Here is a 27,859-nt window from a genome sequence, read left to right as displayed (position 1 = left end):
ATTTCATCATCGTTTTATTTATCTAATAAGATTTTTTAAAAATGTCAGGAACACACAATTTGTTTCAGTGGCATTGCTGCTACAGGCTAATATTAATTCTATACTCCTTTTTTGTTAAAGCCATTGGCGTAAAAGGGTGTAAATGTATTGTTTGCAGTATGGTGCTGATGGCGCATCAGGCAGGATGTTTACTTCATTTAATGCACCAGTGCACTAACAATCTAGATGACTTTATCATGAGCAACCTGGGGAAACAGATCATTTAATTTCAGTCCTTAAACCAGTGTTTCCCAACATGCTTCAGTGCGTGTTCTACAGATCTCAGTATCACAATTAAATAATTGGCTCCACCTGTTGAACTTTTAAAATGTGTCAAACAGTAATGGGCAGTACACCAATTGGGAGATCTGTAAAACATGCACTGTTAAGGGCGTCACTTATCAAAATTACCTGCTTAATTTTATTTCTCTTACGTCCTAGAGGATGCTGGGGTCCATATTAGTACCATGGGGTATAGACGGGTCCACCAGGAGCCATTGGCACTTTAAGAGTTTAATAGTGTGGGCTGGCTCCTCCCTCTATGCCCCCCCTACCAGACTCAGTTTAGAAAATGTGCCCGGAGGAGCCGGCCACAGCTAGGAGAGCTCTACAGAGTTCTTCTGGTAAAGAGTAATTTTTTCTTTCAGGTTTTTTTATTTTACAGGGAGGCTGTTGGCGACAGCCTCCCTGCAGCGTGGGACTGAGGGGGGAGGCAGTGTCCGCACCGCGTGGTCTTGAGCCACTGCTCCCACTGACTGGATGGTGGCTCCAGAGGGGTCTGATCGCACCCCACCACAGGGGAACGCTCGCCCCGGCAGCAAGCCGCCACCCCCTCAGAAGCTGAAGTGTGGCGAGTCAGATAAGCAAGCGGGGGGACAGTGTGAAGAGGGCGGCTACGGGTCAGGAGCGCGGTTGTTCCTGCACTCCTGGAAGGCTCAGCGGTACCTTGGTGCGGCGCTTGGGAGGGAGCGCCCTGAGCCAGCTCCGGACCCTGCACTGGTTGTCTTCAGCGTGTCGGGGTCTGCGGACCCAGGTCAGCATATTCCTCCGGCCAGTATAATCCTCTTGTGAGCGGGAAGACAGCGCCATTGAAGGGGGCGGAGCTTCTCAGAGCGGACCCAGCAGCGTTCAGCGCCATTTTTCCTGCCTGCAGTCACAGTTCACTGGATCCAAGTTCCTCCAGATCTTTCGCCAGCAGTCTGTATGGTACCAGGGGGCTGTAGAAGAGGGGGGAGGCTGCCTAAAGGCTGTGTCACCTATTAATGGACACAGTCAGCGCTGGGAAGGTACTCCCTTTGCCTCAAGAGCGCTGTGTGTGGGTTGGCTCCAATCTCTGTGTCTCTCTGCCATTCTTGGGGGGGGGGGGGACTCGTCTGCATAATACCCTGTGTGTTTGTGGGGTGTTTGAGTGTATATGCCAACATGTCTAGGGACACTGTTTCATATGCTGCAGAGGATTTGTCTTCCCAGGAAGACTCCATTCCATGCAATCAGGATTTCACTGTTTTAGCGCAGATCCCAGTTAGAGAGCCAGAATGGTTAGTCTCTCTGAGGGGGACTATTTTTTAGATTTCTGATAGGGTTGCTAGGACTGAGCACGCCACTCAGGTCCTTCAGTCCTTTATGGTCGTATGGTCTGATTCTGCCTCCTCGGGGGTCCCCTACGGTACATTCTCATAAGCGTGCAATTATGCAGGATGACACGGACACCGATTCTGACGCTGGAGACGGTGATGGGGATGTGTTGAGGGGAACGGCATCACTTGCTAGGGGGGTGCAGTTGATGATTGAGGCTGTTAGGGATGTTTTACACATTTCGGACACAGCTCCGGAACAGGTGGAGGAGGCCTTCTTTACGGATAATAAGAAGCCCCCCCCTTACCTTCCCGGCATCCAAGGAATTGGATGCTATCTTTGAAAAGGCATGGTGAACTCCAGAAAAGAAATTCCATATTCCCATAAGAGAGTCTTGGTTGCTTTTCCCTTCCCAGAGGAGGATAGGAAGAGATGGGAGTCCCCGCCGATAGTCGACGCCTCTGTATCCAGGCTGTCCAAGCAGGTGGTATTACCGGTCCCTGCATTAAAGGACCCGGCAGATCGCAAGCTGGATGCTACGCTGAAATCCATTTACACGGCTTCAGGGGCTATATTGCGGCCTACTATAGCCTGTGCTTGGATTGCTAAAGCTATTGCCAGGTGGTCGATAACTCTGCAAGAGGAATCGGTCTGCACTGGACAAAGGTGACGTTGATTTATTTTTACGTAATATTAAGGATTCTGCAGGGTTCCTGGTGGATTCCAAGAAGGATCTGGGTTCCATGGCTGCGGGGATCTCCTCCATGTCAGTCTCTGCTCGCAGAGGTCTCTGGCTGCGCAACTGGTCCGCGGACGCGGAATCCAGGAAGTGTGTGGAAGGCCTTCCGTACAAAGGTCAGGCTCTGTTTGGGGAGGCACTGGATGCGTAGATTGCCACGGCTACCGCGGGTAAGTCTCCTTTTCTCCCCTCGGCTGCACCGGCTATGAAGAAGCCCTTTTCATCTAACACGTCACAGTCCTTTCGGGCCGCGAGACCTAGAAAGAATAAGCCTTCGAACACCTTCTTCAGAGGTGGTCGTGCCAAAGGAAAGAAACCTGCTCCCGCAGATTCCCAAACCCAGAAGCCCGCTTCTGATACTCCTAAGTCCTCCGCATGACGGTCTACAGCTAGGACTGGAGGAAGGTCAGGTGGGGGCGAGACTCAGGCAGTTCAGCCACGTCTGGGTGTCGTCGGGTCTGGGCCCCTGGGTCCTGGATATAGTGCCCAGGGGGTACAGACTGGAGTTTCAAGAGCCTCCGCCTCACCGTTTCTTCAAGTAAGGCTTACCGGCTCTGCTGGCGGATAGGACAATTCTTCTGGACGCCATCAGGAAATTGGTGGTGTCAAAGGTCATTGTTCAGGTCCCTCTTCCACAACGGAACAAGGGTTACTATTCGAACCTTTTTGTGGTACCGAAACCGGATGGTTCGATACGGCCTGTTCTAAATTTAAAATCTTTGAACCCTTATCTCAAGGAGTTCAAATTCAAGATGGAATCTCTGAGAGCTGTCATTTCAGGGCTATCGGAGGGGGAGTTCCTGATGTCAATGGACATCAAGGATGCTTACCTCCACATTCCAATTTGGGCGCCGCATCAAGCTTATCTCAGGTTTGCGCTGATGTACGATCACTATCAGTTTCAGGCGCTACCGTTTGGCTTCTCAACAGCACCAAGGATCTTCACCAAGGTGATGGCGGAGATGATGGTTCTCCTCCGCAAACGGGGTGAACATAATTCCATATCTGGACGATCTCCTGATCAAGGCGTCATCCAAGGAGAGGTTGTTGCGGTCCATCACACTCACGACGCAGCTACTCGGGAAGCACGGTTGGATCCTGAATCTTCCAAAGTCTCATCTGGAGCCGACAAGGTGGCTGTCTTTCCTGGGAATGATCCTCGACACGGAAGTGCAGAAGGTTTTTCTCCCGGTGGAGAAAGCATTGGTGATTCAAACAATGGTCCGGGATGTCCTACGTCCTTCCCGGGTATCGGTTCATCAATGCATCCGCCTTCTGTGGAAGATGTTTGCCGCCTACGAGGCTCTGCAGTACGGCAGGTTTCATGCTCGACCTTTTCAACTGGACCTCTTGGACCAGTGGTCGGGCTCTCACCTACACATGCACAAGAGGATACGCCTGTCTACGAAAGCCAGGATTTCACTCCACTGGTGGCTGCAACTTCCACACCTTCTGGAAGGGAGAAGGTTCGGAATTCAAGACGGGATCCTGTTGACCACAGATGCAAGTCTAAGAGGTTGGGGAGCGGTCGCTCTGGGGGAAACCTTTCAAGGACGATGGTCGGCTCAAGAGTCACTTCTCCCAATAAACATCCTAGAACTCAGGGCCGTTTACAACGCCCTTCTACAAGCAACACACCTTCTTCAGGATCAGGCTGTTCAGGTGCAGTCGGACAACGTGACCACAGTGGCCTACATAAACTGACAAGGCGGAACGAAGAGCAGAGCTGCCATGGCAGAGGTGTCAAAGATCCTTGTCTGGGCAGAAAGGCACGCGGTGGCGATGTAGGCAATCTTCATTCCGGGCGTAGACAACTGGGAAGCAGACTTCCTCAGCAGACACGATCTCCATCCAGGGGAGTGGGGCCTCCATCCGGAGGTGTTCGAGGAGGTAACCGGTTGGTGGGGGGTACCTCACATAGACATGATGGCCTCCCGCCTCAACAAGAAGCTACGGAGGTACTGTCCCAGGTCAAGAGACCCACAGGCAGTGGCGGTGGACGCACTGGTAACACCTTGGGTGTTCAAGTCAGTGTATGTGTTCCCTCCACTTCCTCTGATACCAAGGGTTCTTCAACTCGTGAGAAGAACAAGGGTTCTGGCAATCCTCATTGCTCCGGACTGGCCAAGGAGGGCTTGGTACGCGGATCTGCTGGATCTTCTGCTGGAAGATCCACGGCCTTTACCCCTTCGGGAGGATCTGCTTCTGCAGGGGCCATTCGCTTATCAAGACTTACCGCGGCTTTGTTTGACGGCATCACGGTTGAACGCCAGATCTTCGCTCGGAAGGGTATCCCGAGTGAGGTCATTCCTACCCTGATACAGGCCAGGAAGGGGGTAACGTCTAAGCATTATCATCGCATTTGGAAGAAATATGTTTCTTGGTGTGAGGCAAAGAAGTTTCCAGCAGTGGAGTTTCAACTTGCACGTTTTCTCCTTTTCCTGCAAGCAGGGGTGGATATGGGACTGAGACTGGGCTCCATCAAGGTCCAGATCTCTGCTTTGTCCATCTTCTTCCAAAAACAATTGGCTGTTCTTCCTGAGGTTCAGACCTTTTTGAAAGCGGTTCTGCACATCCATCCTCCCTTTGTGGCACCTACGGCTCCTTGGGATCTTGATGTGGTGTTGCAGTTCCTACAATCTGCTTGGTTTGAGCCTTTACAGGAGGCTGATCTCAAGTTTCTCACGTGGAAGGCGGTCACCCTGTTGGCCTTGGCTTCTGCACGACGCGTGTCAGAATTGGGGGCTTTATCTTGTAAAAGTCCCTATCTGATCTTCCATGAAGACAGGGCGGAACTTAGGACTCGTCCACAGTTCCTACCTAAGGTTGTGTCTGCTTTCCACATCAACCAACCTATTGTGGTGCCAGTGGCTACTGACTCCTCAATTACTTCAAAGGCCTTGGATGTAGTGAGTACTTAGAAGATTTACGTGAAGAGGACGGCTCGTCACAGGAAAAGTGACTCCCTGTTTGTCCTCTATGATACAATGAAAATTAGATGTCCTGCTTCTAAGCAGTCGATTTCACGCTGGATCAGGTTCACTATCCAGCATGCTTATTCCACGGCAGGATTGGCGTGTCCGAAATCCGTAAAGGCCCACTCTACTCGTAAAGTGGGCTCTTCCTGGGTGGCTGCCCGGGGTGTCTTGGCAATACAACTCTGCCGAGCAGCTACTTGGTCTGGGTTGAACACGTTTGACAAGTTTTACAAGTTCTATACTTTGGCCTCTGATGACCTCCAGTTTGGTCAAGCGGTGTTGCAGGAGACTCCGCGCTCTCCCTCCCGTACTGGGAGCTTTGGTACATCCCCATGGTACTAATATGGACCCCAGCATCCTCTAGGACGTAAGAGAAATAGGATTTTGGTTACCTACTGGTTAATCCTTTTCTCGTAGTCCATAGAGGATGCTGGGCGCCCGCCCAGCGCTTCGTTTTCCTTCATTGGTTATAGTTCAGTGTTACCTGGTTCCTAGGTAAGTTCTGCGTTATTTGCTGTTTCAGCTGTTGCTGAGTTGTTCCGGCATGTTAGCCGGATTTGCCTGTTGTGTGAGCTGGTATGAATCTCGCCACTATCTGTGTAATTCCTTCTCTCGAAGTATGTCGTCTCCTCGGCCACAGTTTCTAGACTGAGTCTGGTAGGGGGGGCATAGAGGGACGAGCCAGCCCACACTATTAAACTCTTAAAGTGCCAATGGCTCCTGGTGGACCCATCTATACCCCATGGTACTAATATGGATCCCAGCATCCTCTACGGACTACGAGAAAAGGATTTACCGGTAGGTAACCAAAATCCTATTTTTATTTTTCTGTGAGCTGTGATGTGCTACTTCTGCAGCTTGTAATATGAAATAAAGAATAGGGATTTTTGATCTTTGTTAGTGAAATAGATGAAATAAGTAAATATAATTAGGTATGGTTTGCCGACGGCCGAGATCCCGGTGGTCAGCATACCGACGCAAGGATTCCGGCTCCCTGAATGCCGGCAGGGGGGCTAGCGCTCCAAGTCCCCTCTTGGGCTTGCTGCGCTCGCCAAACTGCGGGCTTGGTGGCACACTGCACTTGTCACAGGTTCTGTTTCCACTCTATGGGTGTCGTGGACACCCATGAATGGGAATAGCCCCTGTTAGCCGGGATTCCGGCTGGCGGCATTGTCAGTGGTCGGGATTCCAGCGTTGTTATCCTGACCGCCGGGATCCCGACTGCCGGCAATGTAACCGCATCCCGTTGAGTGTTAGTGGTATTTATTATGTAAATACTGCTCGGTTCATCTTTAGATGCCACCATCGGTTGCACCATCGAAACTTGCACCAGCCCCATGGCAGGTGTATCATCTGAGTATGGCCTCCAGAGTGAATGATTGAACGTCTGAGTACGCACACATTTTAGTGATGCGCCTATGAGACTCCCATAATATGTCCATAAGACAGCCCATCTACATGCGTCTATTCAGCCACTGCCCGGCAATGCCCAGCACTTTTCCAAGACATTTCTGATACCATGCGTCTCAATTACAACCGCACCTTTGTGTGTACACTCTGTGTAATGCATGCCCCGTACCAGTTTTCAGGATTTTCCACTCTCGTGTAGTAGTAGATAATTGATCATCTTCGTCAACATCGGCATTGCAAGCACATTATGTGTATATTTTATTTTGAAGCTATCAAGATGGGTGGGTCTGGCAGTCACATGATCAACACAGACAGCCCAACAATTAGAATGCCGACAGGGAACGGTACCGTTATTTTACCCCTCACCTGACATGACTGGGGAGGCCGCTACAGGGCGGGGGGGGGGGGGGGGGGGTGGCTGTCGAGGGCTAAGACATGGGGGGGTGTCTAGGGCTAAGACATGGGGTGGCAGCTACGGCTGAGTGCATCCTATCAAGATATGTATAGTGTAAAATAAATATGCTGCATATACTTTAATGTTTACAGTTGTTAAAAGTGGTTTGGTATTGTGTAAACATCATTTAGTGTCACCGTTTAGTGTTTAGACTAGATATGGAAGTTGGTGTTAAAAATAGGAACTGCATTGAGGGGTTGATTACATTAGGCTTGCCCTGCAAGTCTGTGAATAAGTGAGGCTGTCTCTCGCACACACTTACAGTTGCTCCAAACTCACTGATTTTTGCACACAGCAATCTGCAAGTCTGGGGTGATATCGGACAGAGAGTGTCAAGATGAGGTAAAAGGTTAGAATTATTGTATGCCATAAGTTTCCTTATACCTTTCCATTCTACTATATTCACATTCTAAATGAATGTGAATATAGTAGAATGGAAAGGTATAAGGAAACTTTTCTTTACCAATAAATATAATACAAACCTTTACTAGGTAAATATTTCAAATATACCCCAAATTAAATACCACTGTGGAGTAAGCAGTGAAAGTCATATTTGGGTATATGAACCAAGAATATGATTTATGTAAAAGTAATTACCATACAGTTTGTTTCCATAAACTTACATTACTGTTATATGTTCTTCAGAAAAATACATCAACAAGCTTCTTGAAAGATGTTTTGAAGTCCACTCCTCATTGAAAAGCAGTGCATTGAATATTGAGATTGCTACCTTGGACTCCATACTGTACATTTACCACCACCGTCTCAGTTACCATAAACCATATTTGGCTTTAAAACAGGTTTGTTTTATAATGTAAAATTGCTTAGAAATCATTTTGAGTCAGGTTGTGCCAGTGTGTACATTAGCTTGCTTATGTTAGCTCATTGACTTTCATAGTGATTACGTATTGATTTTGTCATGTGTGTTCTATATTCTTCTGGCTTCCGCTGTGTTCCTACTTGGGTTATAGTGTGTTCTATATATACTATATATTATCTGTTATTTTATCTTCAGTTAGATGTATAGTACTATCAGGGCCGGTGCAAGGTTTCTTGGTACCCTAGGCAAAACTTCAGCCTCCCCCCACCCCCGACCTCTAAGTAAGCTGGCAGCTACAGTATTGATTAGTTGTAAAAGTTACAAAGACTTTTATTTATTATTTTCTGTTCCGTGTTGATGCATACATCTGCAGATCCCTCTGCTGGTATATTAGTCTTGTTGTGCAATTGTATAAAAATATCTACACACACAACCATTGGCGTTTCTATAATGGGTGCAATGTGTGCGGTGCACACGGACCCCTGCCATTACAGGTGGTGGAACTCAGTTCCACCTCATTCCCCCCCAACTTTAACCCCTGACGGTCGCCCATTCACACAGCCAGACAGGCCGATATATCTGCAAGATATATCAGCATCAGCTGTGCTGCAGAGTTGATGCAATATGTCTATGAACGGTGCCTTCACAGACATAACAAGTGTACACACCCACTGATGCACTACAGACATACATCGCCCGTTCAATAGAACGGGCGATATACCTATTTGTGTGCGATTAGACCACCTGCGATGTGTTTGGAGTGAAGAGACTGCATCAGAAACTACATCATAAATATATACATATATACAGGAAAGACAAAATGTGAGGAGTGATCACGTTCTAGAGGCTGTGTAAATAATGTTTGTGATCATTCTGAAACGGCAAAATAACAGAAAAAGAAAGCCTTATGTCATATTACATTAAATGCACACATGTTAAAATGCACCCAGTCCTAAATACACATACTGTCAATGCGCAAAGTGGGAATATGGAAGTATAAATTGAACACCCCCATCATTTTAGGTAATCCTCCTACTCCCCACATGCTCTTCTTTGTGTCTGATCGCCTGCGTCTCTCACCTTTACTTACCCCCTGCAACTGCAACTGCCGGCTATCCTTTCAACCCCTGCACTTCTTACTGCTCCCCTCACCACCGCCCTCATTCCCTGCACCTTGTTTCACTTCCTACCTGCTTCCTTCTCACACCCCGGCACCTCTAATACCCTTTTCAGACCGCCACCTATGAACATGGGTTGTGGGCACATGAGCGCGCATAACCCGTGTTCATCTGCGGTCTGAAAGGAGCAAGGGTTGAAATACCGGGTCGAGCGACCCGGTATTTCAACCCTGGTCGTGAGCAGGGTTGAACATGTCTTCAATCTGGCTCACTGTCCTGTTCACTCTCTATGTACGGGCAGCGCTTTGAGATCATGTCATCTCCAAGCACTGCTCCCGCCGCGCCACCGCTGACGTCAATATGCCAGGCTGCTGGCTGCGGTGTGAAAGGTTCTTGAGGCGGGTCGCACCCTGGGTGTCATGCTCTTGGGTGCGACCCACCCCAGACGGTGTGAAAGGGGTATAACTAACCTCTCCTATTTAGCCCCTAGCCCCTCTCCCCAGTTCCATTTATCACCAACTGCAGCTCCTTCCCAAGCAGGGACACTGACATCTCAAATCAGGTCCCAGCACCAGGGCAGATGCAGTGGCATATACACTCACACTCAGCAGTCACCCACTGTCACACACACTCACACTCAGCAGTCATCCACTGTCACTCACTGTCACACACACTCACACTCAGCAGTCACCCGCTGTCACACACACTCACCAGTCACTCACACTAACCAGTCACCCACTGTCACACACACTCGCACTCAGCAGTCACCCACTGTCACACACACTAACACAGTAGTGCTCACCTCTCACTGCGCAGCTGGCTGCGATGAGCCCGGGCAGCAGCTCCCTATCATCCGCAGGGGTAATGTTCAGCGCTACACAGGAAACACGTAATTGGTAGAATAGCTGCGCTTGTCAGGATCGGCCACTGCAGGAACAACAAGGGGGAGGGACAGGGAACTGCCGGCTAGGAGGACACAAGGAGGATGTCCGAGGTCCCAGTGCTGCTGAGTTTTGTGAAGCGGAAAGTGTCTGATAGGCCAGGGGGAGGGCACCATGCACGATGATTCCTTGAAGTGCATGGCATGTAAGCAGGGGCGGATTGGGAACTAAAAGTGTCCCTGGAAAAATTTCTAGAAGTGGCCCCATGTGGGCGACACCAAATCAATGGTAGGTGGAACCAACACTAAAGTAGACGGGATCAGTACACAGGGCCATAAATATGGGTTGCGAGCAATGCTGTCACGAAAGGGCCCTGGGGGCAGCACTGCTACTGTGCCTTAGAATTTAAACTTTTTTTTTCATGTGCCTCCAGACCTGCACCTATGCAGGAAATTCAAATTGTGTACTCATTTGTGATTTGCTTTAAGTAAACTAGAAGAATCCCATTAAGTTTATACTAAAATACTCTTCTGCTGGCCATATATTAGTACGACTTGCATTAGATGAATGTTGTCCGACGAGCTCCCCCGCCAGCTCCCTGACGTACGATAGATCGGTAGTTGCTTATGCACCTTACAATCTATCATATGATCCGCAATTGACCCCCACCCAGATCGAATGATCATATGTGCAGCACACATGATCAGTTGATGCGACGTGTGACCCACGGGGACACGCATCGCATCGTGGAGGTCATTCCGAGTTGTTCGCTCGCAAGCTGCTTTTAGCAGCTTTGCACACGCTAAGCCGCCGCCTACTGGGAGTGAATCTTAGCTTCTCAAAATTGCGAACGACGTATTTGCATTATTGCGATTAGACCTCTCTTAGCATTTTCTGAGTAGCTCGAGACTTACTCTGCCATTGCGATCAGTTCAGTCAGTTTCGTTCCTGGTTTGACGTCACAAACACACCCAGCGTTCGCCCAGACACTCCTCCGTTTCTTCAGCCACTCCCGCGTTTTCCCAGAAACCCCAGCGTTTTTTCACACACACCCATAAAACGGTCAGTTTCCCACCCAGAAACACCCACTTCCTATCAATCACATTAAGATCACTAGAACGAAGAAAAATCCTCGTAATGCCGTGAGTAAAATACCTAACTTCATAGCAAATTTACTTGGCGCAGCCGCTGTGCGGACATTGCGCATGTGTACTAGCAACTAATCGCTCCGTTGCGATAAAAAAATAACGAGCGAACAACTCGGAATGACCACCCGTAATCGCACCCAAAACATGCAATGGGTCGATCCACGCGTCAATATTGTGTATTCGTACCTGGTGTATGGCCAGCATTCCTCTGCACCGATGACCTGTAATTCACTGTGCTGTAATGAATAGGATATCCTATCCAGTAACGCATATGTTGCAGCCTCAGGGTAACCACATAACCAAAATATTGACAGGGCGCACCAAAGGTGCGTGGCAAAAAATATGGGGTTGTGGCCACAGAATAGTTCCAATTCACAATACACCGCACAGCAGCGTCTGTTATTCACATTACAGCGTACAGCGTCATCACATTACACCGCCCAGCAGCATCCGGTACTCACAATACAACGCCCAGCGACGTCCATTGCTCATATTACAGTGCACAGTGACGTCACATTACAGTGCACAGTGGCGTCACATTACAGCACACAGCAATGTCCGTTACTCACATTACAGCGCACAGCGGCATCACATTACAGCACACAGCGGCATCACATTACAGCGCACAGCGGCATCACATTACAGCGCACAGCGATGTCCGTTGTTCACATTACAGAACACAGTGCATCACATTAAAGTGCACAGCGACAACCGTTACTCACATTACAGCGCACAGCGGGCGTCACATTAAAGCGCACAGTGACAAATGTTACTCACATTACAGCGCACAGCAGGCTTCACATTAGAGCGCACAGAAACAACCGTTACTCACATTACAGTGCATATCCACATACGTTATTCACATTACTGCGAAACAGCGACAACCGTTACTCACATTACAGCGCACAGCGGCATCACATTACAGCACACAGCGATGTCCGTTGTTCACATTACAGAACACAGTGCATCACATTAAAGCGCACAGCGACAAACTTTACTCACATTACAGCGCACAGGAACAACAGTTACTCACATTACAGCGCACAGGAACAACCGTTACTCACATTACAGCACACAGTGGCGTCACATTACAGCGCACAGAAGTGTCACATTAGAGCACACAGCGGCGTCACATTACAGTGCACATCCACATACGTTACTCACATTACAGCGCACAGCAGCGTCACATTACAGTGCACAGCGACAACCGTTACTCACATTACAGCGCACAGCGGCGTCACATTACAGCGCACAGCGACAACTGTTACTCACATTACAGCGCACAGTGGCATCACATTACAGCGCACAGCAGCGTCACGTTACAGCACACAGCGACAACCGTTACGCACATTACAGCGCACAGTGGCATCACATTACAGCGCACAGCAGCGGCACGTTACAGCACACAGCGACAACCGTTACTCACATTACAGCGCACAGTGGCATCACATTACAGCGCACAGCAGCGGCACGTTACAGCACACAGCGACAACCGTTACTCACATTACAGCGCACAGTGGCATCACATTACAGCGCACAGTGGCGTCACATTACAGCGTACAGCAACGTCGCGTTACATCGCACAGAGACAACCGTTACTCACATTACAGCACACAGCGGCGACACGTTACAGCACACATCGACATACGCATACCCTCCAACTGTACCTTTTTAATGGGTACAGTACCTTTTTTTTTTAATGGTCTGTACCTATTTTTGGCTCTCCAAACTTCCATTGAAAGTATAGGAGATGGGGCGTGACCACGCCCCCTTTACCCGTGACCACGCCCCTTTTTCCAATGTGTACCGATTTTTGTGTTGAAAATGTTGGAAGGCATGCAAACGTTACTCATATTATACTGCAGGTGGGGGAGGGGGTGCCGTGAGTGGGGGAGGGTGAGTGCCACGAGTGGGGGAGGGGTGCCACAAGTGGGGGATGGGGGGTGCCGCGAGTGGGGGAGGGAACAGATGGGTGTGGAGTGTGTGTGAGAAGGGGTCAGGAGTGTTGCAGAGAGAGCAGGAGAGGAGACAGACTCACCCTGCGTGCACTGCTGTGGGGCTGCCGGGAACTGTTACTGGTGACTGGAGAAGCTCTGTCACGTGAGATGACAGACTATCCAGTGACAGAGCTCCTCCAAGCTGCGGCTGGTTCTGGCGGCTGCCAGATATAGTGCTGAGGGACGCGCTATGCAGGGGGCGGAGCCACGTGCGGCAATCGGCCCCACAGTACGGTCGGCCTCCTGGGATCCTTCCGGGTAACCTCATACTCATAGGCCAATCCATCCCTGCATGTGAGCGCTAGTACAAGACCCTCGCCGCGGCCGCCCGTAGGCTAACCTATTATTGAAAAATATATATATTTTTTTTAAATGGATTTAAAGGGAGCATGCCGCCCTCTAGTGGCCGGCGCTCATAGGCAGCTGCCTAAAGCTGCCTAATGGTAGCGCCGGCCCTGAGTACTATATTTTCCCAGATAAAGCACGTGTGTGTACACTATTACTTTGTAGTTATATTACTAATTTGATATTGCTCCACTAATTTTTTTTTCCCTGTTGTAGTCCGAATGCAACATTCCATATTTGTTCTTCATTACATTTGCTTTCATGTACTCTTTGCACAACTAAGATAGGTGTCCTTGGTTGTGATTGATGGTTTTATACTAGGAATATTCAAATACTGTACAGTAAGCCTACTTAAACAGCAATCCCCAAATAGAATTTTAAGTGAAGTACTCTTTTTAAGCATTCATCTAATGTCTTGGCTATTCTTCTACAAATCATTATCCCCTTTTGAAATCTGTCTGGATGGCAAACAAAAATGGCTGCCAGTCACAGTCAGTCTTTGCAGGCTCACACCCTTTAAGTATGTCATAAACTGGCAGAAAGAGAATAGCACAGAACAGGCAAAGTGTGTGTAGAATAGGGCAGGTAAAGTTCAGAGGGAATTTTAAAAGCCTCTCTGCTCACTAGGTCGTGTTTCAGTCTATCATATGACTGGTTGCCAAGACAGTCCAGCACCATAAATAATGAGTAGCATTCTGAAGAAAAGAACAAGGGAAATTATAAAACACATCCTTCTTATAGCTTACCACTGGTTTATTTTAAAAGAGCAGCACACCTGATTCTGTTCTGGTGAGATTGCTGCTTCTGTTGGTGAGTTTGCTGTTTTAAAATTACACTGCTGTCCCTTGCAGAAAATCTTACTTAGGTGCACCTTACCTATCCGGAAACCTATTCCTGTTCTAGGCACAGCAGAAAACTTGGGGATGAGGTTAAGCAGGAGGGCCAATCACAAGCTAAAGAGATACTGGCTTGTGATTCATATGGAACACTCCCTTATGCTGTTGGTTAGCTGAATTGATTTGCTGGTTCTGTATTGCATTTTAATAAATTAGTGTTCATTCTAGCACCTGTCACAACCCGTGCAGTTCCTCTTTCCTGCCTGAGGTGACGTGCTCTGCTCTGGTGCTTCTAGTACACTCTGGTCTGTATCCCAGAGCTGAGAAACATACCTGAGTGTGCTAGAAGCATCAGAGCAGCTAGAGACGCCCCAGGCAGGAAAGAGGAACTGCACGGATTGCGACAGGTACAGGGTGCAAGAAAGAACACTATAAATGTAACTATGTTAATCCGATGGGATGGTGAGATGAGCAGAGGAGGAAAGGGAGTGTGGTGCTTCCATTAAAGATTCATTTAATATTTACATACAGTAATAGAAGAATGTGTTCATTATGTATCCCTGTATGTCTTGGTAAAGGCAGTGGTGGTCAACCTGGATAAATTATTTATAGATATGACAATGTAAATCATAAGGTAATTTTATTTTTATTGTAAAAGAAAATGGACATTATTTACAAGTTCAATAAACAATATGGTTCAGATGCTATTATATTTATCAGGTACTGCAGTGTTAATTTACAATGTATTTACTGAGCTGCCAGAAACAAATGGATGTTTGCTTGTCTTAGCGACTTCATTTCCAGCCATGGCACTAATTCAATGGCAAACTATTACATTATTGTTACACTTTCCCTCAAATGAAAGCTGATGTGGATCAGTGGAAATGACATTTTTATGTGTATACCAAGTGGCTAATTTAGTAGGTTTTCTGGCCCTTAGAGATTGTATCATGTGTCCGACAATGACATTTAAAACAGGCAGTTACCCTGATTTGTAGGTTTGTGAAAAATTTGTCCAAGCCTGTATTAGGCATAGATATCCATCATCAATCTAGTGAGGGCAAACGGGGAACCCATGACTGGGTAGATGTGCCTAGCAGAGTGCCCAGTCATTCATACTATTAATTTCCTGACACATTTACAAATGTGCCCGATAACAATAAAAACCATTTTAGTTAAGGTCTCATTGGATTATTTTTGAGCCACTTGTGTTGAGTTATCAGTCATGATACCCATCATTGCTGCAGATATAGCAGATTGTGTGGCCAGCATTGTTCTCTTTGTACTTTACGTCTGTTAATGAATCCTGTGTCCTGTGTTTCCTGCTGGCATTCCTTATAGTGTGACTGTACTTAATTACAAATGTAAAGAAAATAGTGGCACTCATCAGAATCCTAAAAAGGATGGCCCGTGCCACTGGTGTTTGTGGTGGGGGATAAGCTGGTTTAGATTTACCTTTTTCTTTTTTTCTTTTCCTACAGGTACAGCAGTGTATAAAACGAATCCGTTCTATGGGCTTGGAAGCCTCCATAAAAGAGATTGTCGATTTGTGTCCGAAGTATGTGGTTTGCTCAGTCAGTAGTATGTAAACCGTATGCGTTTTACTGTATATAAAATGTATCTTGCTAAAATATAACTATTAGCCTTTCTTCATGTGTTCATTTTAATTATTAATGGGTGTAAATAATAAGAAACAGGTTAAACCTGTGACTGCCCAGATGTTGTGGAACCACAGTGTTTTGTGGTTCCAAAGTTGCAGTATACACGCAAGTTGTTTGTCTCTGCTATTACACAGGGTGGCTTACTTGACAACTTTTTAAACTTGGATTATTTACTACATAATGCAGACATTTAAAAAAATAATAATCTGTTCTTTTGCCTATTACTCACAGTGCATTCACGCGTGACCTAATTCCTCTGATTGCAATTAATATTTTTCTCTAACGTCCTAGTGGATGCTGGGGACTCCGTAAGGACCATGGGGAATAGACGGGCTCCGCAGGAGACAGGGCACTTTAAGAAAGAATTAGGATACTGGTGTGCACTGGCTCCTCCCTCTATGTCCCTCCTCCAGACCTCAGTTTGAGTCTGTGCCCGGACGAGCTGGGTGCACCTTAGTGAGCTCTCCTGAGCTTGCTAAAAAGAAAGTATTTTGTTAGGATTTTTTATTTTCAGAGAGATCTGCTGGCAACAGACTCTCTGCTACGTGGGACTGAGGGGAGAGAAGCAGCCCTACTCACTGAAGATAGGTCCTGCTTCTTAAGCTACTGGACACCATTAGCTCCAGAGGGATGGTACACAGGAACGCACCCTTGGTCGTCCGATCCCAGAGCCGCGCCGCCGTCCCCCTCGCAGAGCCAGAAGATAGAAGCCGGCGTGAGAAGCAGGAAGACTTCGAAATCGGCGGCAGAAGACTCCAGTCTTCATATGAGGTAGCGCACAGCACTGCAGCTGTGCGCCATTGCTCCCACACTAAACCCACACACTCCGGTCACTGTAGGGTGCAGGGCGCAGGGGGGGGGGGCGCCCTGGGCAGCAATTGGGAACCTCTTGGCAAAAAGCAGCATATATACAGTTGGGCACTGTATATATGCATGAGCCCCCGCCATTATTTTACACACAAAACGCGGGACAGAAGCCCGCCGCTGAGGGGGCGGGGCTTCTTCCTCAGCACTCACCAGCGCCATTTTCTCTCCACAGCTCCGCTGAGAGGAAGCTCCCCAGGCTCTCCCCTGCAGAATCACGGTAGAAAGAGGGTAAAAAGAGAGGGGGGGGCACATAAATTTGGCGCAAAAACAGTATATACAGCAGCTACTGGGTTAACACTAAGTTACTGTGTGATTCCTGGGTCATATAGCGCTGGGGTGTGTGCTGGCATACTCTCTCTCTGTCTCTCCAAAAGTCCTTGTGGGGGAACTGTCTTCAAATATAGCATCCCCTGTGTGTGTGGTGTGTCGGTACGCTTGTGTCGGCATGTTTGACGAGGAAGGCTATGTGGAAACAGAGCGGGTACAAATAAATGTGGGGTCGCCGCCGACGGCGCCGACACCGGATTGGATGGATATGTGGAAGGTTTTAAAAGATAATGTTAATTCCTTGCATAAAAGGTTGGATAAAGCTGAAGCCTTGGGACAGTCAGGGTCTCAACCCATGCCTGATCCTACAGCGCAGAGGCCGTCAGGGTCTCAGAAGCGCCCACTATCCCAAATTGTTGACACAGATATCGACACGGATTCTGACTCCAGTGTCGATGGCGATGATGCAAAGTTGCAGCCTAAAATGGCTAAAGCCATCCGCTACATGATTATAGCAATGAAGGATGTGTTGCACATCACAGAGGAAACCCCAGTCCCTGACAAGAGGGTTTATATGTATGGGGAAAAAAGGCAAGAGGTGACCTTTCCCCCTTCACATGAGTTAAATGAGTTATGTGAAAAAGCTTGGGAATCTCCAGATAGAAAACTGCAGATTTCCAAACGGATGCTTATGGCGTATCCTTTCCCGCCAACGGACAGGTTACGCTGGGAATCCTTCCCTAGGGTAGACAAAGCTTTAACACGCTTATCCAAGAGGGTAGCCCTGCCGTCACAGGATACGGCCACCCTAAAAGATGCTGCGGATAGAAAGCAGGAGGGTATCCTGAAGTCCATTTATACACATTCAGGTACCCTACTAAGGCCGGCAATTGCGTCGGCCTGGATGTGTAGTGCTGTAGCAGCATGGACAGATACCTTTTCTGAGGAACTTGATACCTTGGACAAGGATACTATACTACTGACCCTGGGGTATATAAAAGACGCTGTCCTATATATGAGAGATGCCCAAAGAGACATTAGCCTACTGGGCTCTAGAATAAATGCAATGTCAATTTCTGCCAAAAGGGTCCTGTGGACTCGGCAATGGACAGGCGATGCCGACTCAAAAAGGCACATGGAGGTTTTACCTTACAAGGGTGAGGAATTGTTTGGGGACAGTCTCTCGGACCTAGTCTCCACAGCTACGGCTGGAAAGTCAAATTTTTTGCCATATATTCCCTCACAACCTAAGAAAGCACCGTATTACCAAATGCAGTACTTTCGATCACAAAAAGGCAAGAAAGTCAGAGGTGCGTCCTTTCTTGCCAGAGGCAGGGGTAGAGGAAAGAAGCTGCACAATACAGCTAGTTCCCAGGAACAGAAGTCCTCCCCGGCTTCCACTAAATCCACCGCATGATGCTGGGGCTCCACAGGCGGAGCCAGGCCCGGTGGGGGCGCGTCTCCGAAATTTCAGCCACAAGTGGGTTCACTCACAGGTGGATCCCTGGGCTATAGAGATTGGGTCTCAGGGGTACAAGCTGGAATTCGAAGTGATGCCCCCTCACCGTTACCTCAAATCGGCCCTGCCAGCTTCCCACATAGAGAGGGAAATAGTGTTAGCTGCAATTCACAAATTGTATCTCCAGCAGGTGGTGGTAAAGGTTCCCCTCCTTCAACAGGGAAGGGGTTACTATTCGACAATGGTTGTGGTACCGAAACCGGAAGGTTCGGTCAGACCCATATTGAATTTAAAATCCCTGAACATATACCTGAAAAGGTTCAAGTTCAAGATGGAATCGCTCAGAGCGGTCATCGCAAGCCTGGAGGAGGGGGATTTTATGGTGTCTCTGGACATAAAGGATGCTTACCTTCATGTCCCCATTTATCTACCTCATCAGGAGTACCTCAGATTTGTGGTACAGGATTGTCATTACCAATTCCAGACGTTGCCGTTTGGTCTGTCCACGGCACCGAGAATAATTACCAAGGTAATGGCGGAAATGATGGTGCTCCTGCGAAAGCAAGGAGTCACAATTATCTCATACTTGGACGATCTCCTCATAAAGGCGAGGTCCAGAGAGCAGTTGCTGATCAGCGTAGCACGCTCTCGGGAAGTGTTACAACAGCACGGCTGGATTCTGAATATTCCAAAGTCGCAGCTGATTCCTACGACGCGTCTGCCCTTCCTGGGCATGATTCTGGACACAGACCAGAAGAAGGTTTTTCTCCCGACGGAGAAGGCTCAGGAACTCATGACACTGGTCAGAGACCTCTTAAAACCAAAACAGGTGTCAGTGCATCACTGCACGCGAGTCCTGGGAAAGATGGTGGCATCATACGAGGCCATTCCCTTCGGCAGGTTCCATGCGAGGACCTTTCAGTGGGATCTGTTGGACAAGTGGTCCGGATCGCATCTACAGATGCATCGGCTGATCACTCTATCCCCCAGGGCCAGGGTGTCTCTTCTGTGGTGGCTGCAGAGTGCTCACCTTCTCGAGGGCCGCAGATTCGGCATTCAGGACTGGGTCCTGGTGACCACGGATGCAAGCCTCCGAGGTTGGGGGGCAGTCACACAGGGAAGAAATTTCCAGGGTCTGTGGTCAAGTCAGGAGTATTGCCTTCACATCAATATCCTGGAACTAAGGGCCATATACAACGCCCTAAGTCACGCGGAGACCCTGCTTCGCAACCAATCGGTGCTGATTCAATCAGACAACATCACCGCAGTGGCTCATGTAAACCGCCAAGGCGGCACAAGGAGCAGGGTGGCGATGGCGGAAGCCACCAGAATTCTTCGATGGGCGGAGAATCACGTACGAGCACTGTCAGCAGTGTTCATTCCGGGAGTGGACAACTGGGAAGCAGACTTCCTCAGCAGGCACGACCTCCACCCGGGAGAGTGGGGACTTCATCACGAAGTCTTCACGCAGATTGCAAGGCGATGGGAACTGCCACAGGTGGACATGATGGCATCCCGCCTCAACAAAAAGCTACAGAGGTATTGCGCCAGGTCAAGAGACCCTCAGGCGATAGCTGTAGACGCACTAGTGACACCGTGGGTGTTCCAGTCGGTTTATGTGTTTCCTCCTCTTCCACTCATACCCAAGGTGCTGAGAATCATAAGAAAAAGAGGAGTGAGAACAATACTCATTGTTCCGGATTGGCCTAGAAGGACCTGGTATCCAGAACTGCAAGAAATGCTCACAGAGGACCCATGGCCTCTGCCTCTAAGACAGGATCTGTTGCAACAGGGACCCTATCTGTTCCAAGACTTACCGCGGCTGCGTTTGACAGGATGGCGGTTGAACGCCGGATCCTAGCAGAAAAAGGCATTCCGGATGAGGTTATTCCTACTCTGATAAAGGCTAGGAAGGACGTGACGGCTAAACATTATCACCCTATATGGCGAAAATATGTTGCTTGGTGTGAGGCCAGGAATGCCCCTACAGAGGAATTCCAGCTGGGCCGTTTCCTTCACTTCCTACAGTCGGGAGTGACTTTGGGCCTAAAATTGGGGTCCATTAAGGTCCAGATTTCGGACCTATCCATTTTCTTTCAAAAAGAACTGGCTTCTCTTCCTGAAGTTCAGACGTTTGTAAAGGGAGTGCAGCATATTCAGCCCCCGTTTGTGCCTCCAGTGGCACCTTGGGATCTTAACGTGGTGTTGAGTTTCCTGAAATCACACTGGTTTGAGCCACTTAAAACCGTGGAGTTAAAATATCTCACATGGAAGGTGGTCATGCTATTAGCCTTGGCTTCGGCTAGGTGTGTGTCAGAATTGGCGGCTTTGTCACATAAAAGCCCTTATCTGGTTTTCCATATGGACAGGGCAGAATTGCGGACTTGTCCGCAATTTCTGCCAAAAGTGGTGTCATCTTTTCATATGAACCAACCTATTGTGGTGCCTGTGGCTACTCGTGACTTGGAGGATTCCAAGTTACTAGATGTAGTCAGGGCTTTGAAGGTTTATTTAGCCAGAACGGCTAGAGTCAGGAAAACTGAGTCGCTGTTTATCCTGTATGCATCCAAGAAGCTGGGTGCTCCTGCTTCAAAGCAAACTATTGCTCGCTGGATCTGTAACACGATTCAGCAGGCTCATTCTGCGGCTGGATTACCGCTTCCAAAATGAGTAAAAGCTCACTCCACAAGGAAGGTGGGCTCTACTTGGGCGACTGCCCGAGGGGTCCCGGCATTACAGCTTTGCCGAGAGGCTACTTGGTCAGGTTCAAACACTTTTGCAAAGTTCTACAAGTTTGATACCTTGGCTGAGGAGGACCTTGTGTTTGCTCATTCGGTGCTGCAGGGTCATCCGCACTCTCCCGCCTGTTTGGGAGCTTTGGTATAATCCCCATGGTCCTTACGGAGTCCCCAGCATCCACTAGGACGTTAGACAAAATAAGATTTTACTTAACGGTAAATCTATTTCTCGTAGTCCGTAGTGGATGCTGGGCGCCCGTCCCAAGTGCGGACTTCGTCTGCAATGCTTGTATATAGTTATTGCTTAAATAAGGGTTATGTTATGGTTGCATCAGGGTTATCTGATGCTCTGTTGTTGTTCATACTGTTAACTGGGTAAGTTTATCACGAGTTATACGGTGTGATTGGTGTGGCTGGTATGAGTCTTACCCTGGATTCCAAAATCCTTTCCTTGTACTGTCAGGTCTTCCGGGCACAGTTTCCTTAACTGAGGTCTGGAGGAGGGACATAGAGGGAGGAGCCAGTGCACACCAGTATCCTAATTTTCTTAAAGTGCCCTGTCTCCTGCGGAGCCCGTCTATTCCCCATGGTCCTTACGGAGTCCCCAGCATCCACTACGGACTACGAGAAATAGATTTACCGGTAAGTAAAATCTTATTTTCTTTTACAAATGTTTACTGTATTGATGTTTACTAGGTTATAAAGTAGTGTGGAATAGTTTCTTTCTTTGCAAGTTTTATATGCCTAGAGCTGTATATGATGTGAAGCGTAACCTTCAATGTTTTATTTGTTTAGGAATACTGAACTAGACGACACACAGTATTGCTCTCTGCCGAGTCAGCCTATTATGGAACTAGGATCTATGAAGATTCTGGGCGCCTGCAAATTATTGCTCCGTCTCTTGGATTGCTGCTGCAAGGCCTTTCAGTATCCTTTCTATGTTGCTTCTAGTTGCACATAATAAGGAAACCTATAGAAAGTGGGGCACAAACTAGGTGTGACAATGTAAAATGCACTATTTCAACCTTGCGTGTAACAACTATTTACTGTTCTGGCTGTAAAAGAAGGTGGATCTTATCAGGCTACACATTTATTTACAAAATGCACATGACTGACATTTTTCTGCAGAAGTTATGGAGGTCATTACATAATGTTGGACATTTGCAGGAGGCTCTAACCGTCAGAGTAAACAGCATTGCATGCAACAGTTTTCTGTATGCTGATGGCACAACCTAATTATTAAATAGGGTGATAGGATAGGTTTTTCTGCTTGTGCAGAAACATGAATGCTTAATTTGCCCACACACTCGTCAGTCACAGTTCCAATTAATGAGTCGTCAAAATGATCAAATATTGTTAATAACATTTCTGAACCATAGATTTTGTTTGCCTTGCATATAGCATTAATGTAAGGGATTAAAATATGAAATTTGGCTATGCAGCATTTGATCTCTGGTTAAGCCTGTGTAGGAATAATCATTGCACTAATTTAGTCCGTTCCTAGTGTATACTCGTTATGTAAAAGTAAGGGTCATCAAAAATATTCAGACACCATAATTTTGTAGCTAATTAAAGTTAACTGTTGTAGAGATGGACGATCAAAAAAAATTAATGTATGTAAAGGGTAAAAAAAAAGAAAAGAAAAAAAGCTGCAGAAATGAAGCAGCGACATGTGCCTTTGCGTTTGGTCAACCTGTATAACTTATGAAGGGCCGGAACAGCAGTTCTGTATCACTAGGGGGTTTCGGACTACAATATCATTCCGTTACCCTGTTTACAGAGACAAGTTCAGATCACAAATGATAGCCTGGCTGGGTTTAACATGGAGGTCAGAGTAGGTTTATTGGAATCGGCAATGACCGGTTATGTGTAGCAGAAGTGGCAGTGTCTATGAGATCAGGTGATCAGTACACTCGTGCCACCATAGAGAGCTGAATCCCTAGGAGAGGTCCAGTTTATTAGTGCACTGCCTGAAAGATCATGGGATGTTTCTCAAGTAATTCATGAGTATCCAAAGGTGGGAAATACAGCAAAGTGCTACACTAGAGGGTTATTATTAAAAGGACGTGCCGTCTCCGATTTACAGGGATCGTAGACATAGCAGTACTGATACGTATGAAGATTTGCATGTCCTGCTAACAGCTGCAAATCTGTTGGGTTTTTTTGAGATCTAACAACAAAGTGATTTACTTAGGAAGTTAGAAAAGTGTGTGAAATAGAGTACTAAACAAAAAACAATTGAATATGCTTTTTATGTGTACCTGAATATATGCTTAAGTACATTTATGTCGGTAACTGTTCACCACAAAATACAATTTTATTGTATTCAAATCCTGATATTTTCCCTTAAACTTCTTGAACAGTTTATGTCTGCAGCACCTGAATTTACAGGAGTTTATGGTCCTAAATGTTGTTCTGTTGGGATTGCTTAGCCGATTATGGTATGTACATAGTGACACAAATATACACGTTATGTGTATTGTAAGTTAAAGATGTTTAGTTTTTTTTATGAGTTCACCCTTCCTACGTTCCTGCACAACCCTATATTTTGGGAAGTTATACATATTAATGAGTTTTAGTGATTATGGGGGTAATTCAGATCTGATGGCTGGGCTGCGTTCGATCAGATAGTCGCTGCCTACAGGGGGAGGAGAAAATCACTGTGCAAGTGTGCAATCGCTTCTGTTGCAGAGCTGCACAAAAATCAGTGTGTGCAGTCTCCGCTCAGCCCAAGACTTACTCTTCCTGTGCGATTGAATACTGCTGATCGGGGCCGGAGCTGACATCAAACACCCTCCCAGAAAACGCCTGATTCCGTCTGTGTTTTTCCGGACACTCTTGGAAAACGGTCAGTTGCCACCCACAAACGGCCTCTTCTTGTCAATCACCTGGCGATTGCCCGTGCGTTCGGATTTTTCTAACCATCCCATTGATAGGCGCTGATGCCTGTTGCTGTTGTGTGATGCGCCAGTGCATTGCGGTGCATGGGCAGTTCAGATCTGATCGCCCGCTGTGCGTAAACGCACAGGAGCAATCCGATCTGAATGACCTCCTATATGCGTAGTATAAATAGACACATTCCTATTGTAGTAAGGATAATTGGTGCTTTACACTGGTTGTATACAAACATGCTCTACTTAGTCTCATTCATTTGCACCTTGAACAGGTTTTTCTCTAACGTCCTAAGTGGATGCTGGGGACTCCGTAAGGACCATGGGGATTAGCAGCTCCGCAGGAGACTGGGCACATCTAAAGAAAGCTTTAGGACTATCTGGTGTGCACTGGCTCCTCCCCCTATGACCCTCCTCCAAGCCTCAGTTAGATTTCTGTGCCCGAACGAGAAGGGTGCACACTAGGGGCTCTCCTGAGCTTCTTAGTGAAAGTTTTAGTTTAGGTTTTTTATTTTCAGTGAGACCTGCTGGCAACAGGCTCACTGCATCGAGGGACTAAGGGGAGAAGAAGCGAACTCACCTGCGTGCAGAGTGGATTGGGCTTCTTAGGCTACTGGACATTAGCTCCAGAGGGACGATCACAGGCCCAGCTTGGATGGGTCCCAGAGCCGCGCCGCCGGCCCCCTTACAGAGCCAGAAGGCAGAAGAGGTCCGGAAAATCGGCGGCAGAAGACGTCCTGTCTTCAACAAGGTAGCGCACAGCACTGCAGCTGTGCGCCATTGCTCTCAGCACACTTCACACTCCGGTCACTGAGGGTGCAGGGCGCTGGGGGGGAGCGCCCTGAGACGCAATAATAAACACCTTGGATGGCAAAAAAATGCATCGCATATAGCTCCTGGGCTATATGGATGCATTTAACCCCTGCCAAAATACATAAAAAAACGGGAGATAAGGCCGCCGATAAGGGGGCGGAGCCTATCTCCTCAGCACACTGGCGCCATTTTCCCTCACAGCTCCGTTGGAGGGAAGCTCCCTGTCTCTCCCCTGCAGTCACTACACTACAGAAAGGGTTATAAAAGAGAGGGGGGGCACTAATTACGCGCAGTATTAAATATACAGCAGCTATAAGGGGAAAAACACTTATATAAGGTTATCCCTGTATATATATATATAGCGCTCTGGTGTGTGCTGGCAAACTCTCCCTCTGTCTCCCCAAAGGGCTAGTGGGGTCCTGTCCTCTATCAGAGCATTCCCTGTGTGTGTGCTGTATGTCGGTACATTTGTGTCGACATGTATGAGGAGAAAAATGATGTGGAGACGGAGCAGATTGCCTGTAATAGTGATGTCACCCCCTAGGGGGTCGACACCTGAGTGGATGAACTGTTGGAAGGAATTACGTGACAGTGTCAGCTCTGTATAAAAGACAGTGGTTGACATGAGACAGCCGGCTACTCAGCTTGTGCCTGTCCAGACGTCTCATAGGCCGTCAGGGGCTCTAAAGCGCCCGTTACCTCAGATGGCAGATATAGACGCCGACACGGATACTGACTCCAGTGTCGACGGTGAAGAGACAAATGTGACTTCCAGTAGGGCCACACGTTACATGATTGAGGCAATGAAAAATGTTTTACACATTTCTGATAATACAAGTACCACCAAAAAGGGGTATTATGTTCGGTGAGGAAAAACTACCTGTAGTTTTCCTGAATCTGAGAAATTAAATGAGGTGTGTGATGATGCGTGGTTTTCCCCCGATAACAACTGATAATTTCTTAAATGTTATTGGCATTATATCCTTTCCCGCCAGAGGTTAGGGTGCGTTGGGAAACACCCCCTAGGGTGGATAAAGCGCTCACACGCTTGTAAGGGCTCTACCCTCTCCTGAGATGGCCGCCCTTAAGGATCCTGCTGATAGAAAGCAGGAGGGTATCCTAAAATGTATTTACACACATACTGGTGTTATACTGCGACCAGCAATCGCCTCAGCCTGGATGTGCAGTGCTGGGTTGGCGTGGTCGGATTCCCTGACTGAAAATATTGATTCCCTAGATAGGGACAGTATATTTTTGCCTATAGAGCATTTAAAAGATGCATTTCTATATATGCGTGATGCACAGCGGAATATTTGCCGACTGGCATCAAGTCTAAGTGCGTTGTCCATTTCTACCAGTAGAGGGTTATGGACACGTCAGTGGTCAGGTGATGCGTATTCCAAACGGCATTTGGAAGTATTGCCTTATTAAAGGGAGGAGTTATTTGGGGTCGGTCTTTCAGACCTGGTGGCCACGGCAACAGCTGGGAAATCCACGTTTGTACCCCAGGTCGCCTCTCAACATGAGAAGACGCCGTATTATCAGGCGCAGTCTTTTCGTGGACAAGCGGGCAAAAGATTCCTCATTTCTGCCCCGTGACAGAGGGAGAGGAAAAAGGCTGCAGATATCAGCCAGTTCCCAGGAACAGAAACCCTCTCCCGCCTCTGCCAAGCCCTCAGTATGACGCTGGGGCTTTACAAGCAGAATCAGGCACGGTGGGGGGCCCGTCTCAATGAATTTCAGCGCGCAGTGGGCTCACTCGCAAGTAGACCCCTGGATCCTTCAGGTGATATCTCAGGGGTACAAGTTAGAATTCGAGACGTCTCCACCTCGCCGTTTCCTAAAGTCGGCTTTACCGATGACTCCTTCAGGGAGACTGTTTTGGAAGCCATTCACAAGCTGTATTCCCAGCAGGTGATAACAAGGTACCCCTCCTGCAACAGGGGAACGGGGTATTATTCCACACCGTTGTGGTACCGAAGCCGGACGGCTCGGTGAGACCGATTCTAAATCTAAAATCTTTGAACACTTACATACAGAGGTTCAAATTCAAGATTGAGTCACTCAGAGCAGTGATTGCGAACCTGGAAGAAGGGGACTACATGATGTCTCGGGACATCAAGGATGCTTACCTTCATGTCAAAATTTACCCTTCTCATCAAGGGTACCTCAGGTTTATGGTACAGAACTGTCACTATCAGTTCAGACGCTGCCGTATGGATGGTCCACGGCACCCCGGGTCTTTACCAAGGTAATGGCCGAAATGATGATATTCCTTCGAGGGAAGGGAATTTTAGTTATCCTTTACTTGGACGATTCCCTGATAAGGGTAAGATCCAGGGAACAGTTGGAGGTCGGTGTAGCACTATTTCAGGTAGTGTTGCGGCAGCACGATTGGATTCTCAATATTCCAAAATCGCAGCTGGTTCCGACGACTTGTCTTCTGTTCCTAGGGATGATCCTGGACACAGTCCAGAAAAAGGCTTTTCTCCCGGAGGAGAAAGCCAGGGAGTTATCCGAGCTAGTCAGGAACCTCCTAAAACCGAGCCAAGTCTCAGTGCATCAATGCACAAGGGTTCTGGGTAAAATGGTGGCTTCCTACGAAGCAATTCCATTCGGCAGATTCCACGCAAGAACTTTCCAGTGGGACCTGCTGGACAAACGGTCCGGGTCGCATCTTCAGATGCATCAGCGGATAACCCTGTCACCAAGGACAAGGGTGTCCCTCCTGTGGTGGTTGCAGAGTGCTCATCTTCTAGAGGGCCGCAGATTCGGCATTCAGGACTGGGTCCTGGTGACCACGGATGCCAGCCTGCGAGGCTG

At 47.9% G+C, this 27,859-nt stretch overlaps 1 protein-coding gene across 2 annotated transcripts in view; it reads left to right on the top strand.

Annotated features, from left to right (window-relative positions):
• Window positions 1-27,859, top strand: part of NEPRO (nucleolus and neural progenitor protein) — a 100,035-nt gene that overhangs the window by 34,538 nt on the left and 37,638 nt on the right. For both annotated transcript variants that reach the window (XM_063953201.1, XM_063953200.1), the window contains exons 2-5: window positions 7,841-7,995; window positions 15,822-15,898; window positions 22,128-22,259; window positions 23,696-23,773. In XM_063953201.1, the coding sequence (XP_063809271.1) occupies window positions 15,852-15,898; window positions 22,128-22,259; window positions 23,696-23,773 (257 nt within the window). In that variant the 5' untranslated portion in view covers window positions 7,841-7,995; window positions 15,822-15,851. The remainder of the gene's footprint in view (window positions 1-7,840; window positions 7,996-15,821; window positions 15,899-22,127; window positions 22,260-23,695; window positions 23,774-27,859) is intronic.

The sequence above is a fragment of the Pseudophryne corroboree genome, chromosome 2 (assembly GCF_028390025.1).
Source record: "Pseudophryne corroboree isolate aPseCor3 chromosome 2, aPseCor3.hap2, whole genome shotgun sequence".
NCBI lineage: Eukaryota > Metazoa > Chordata > Amphibia > Anura > Myobatrachidae > Pseudophryne > Pseudophryne corroboree.
The sequence above is the reverse complement of the archived record's forward strand: the minus strand, read 5'-3'. Positions and strand labels throughout refer to the sequence as shown.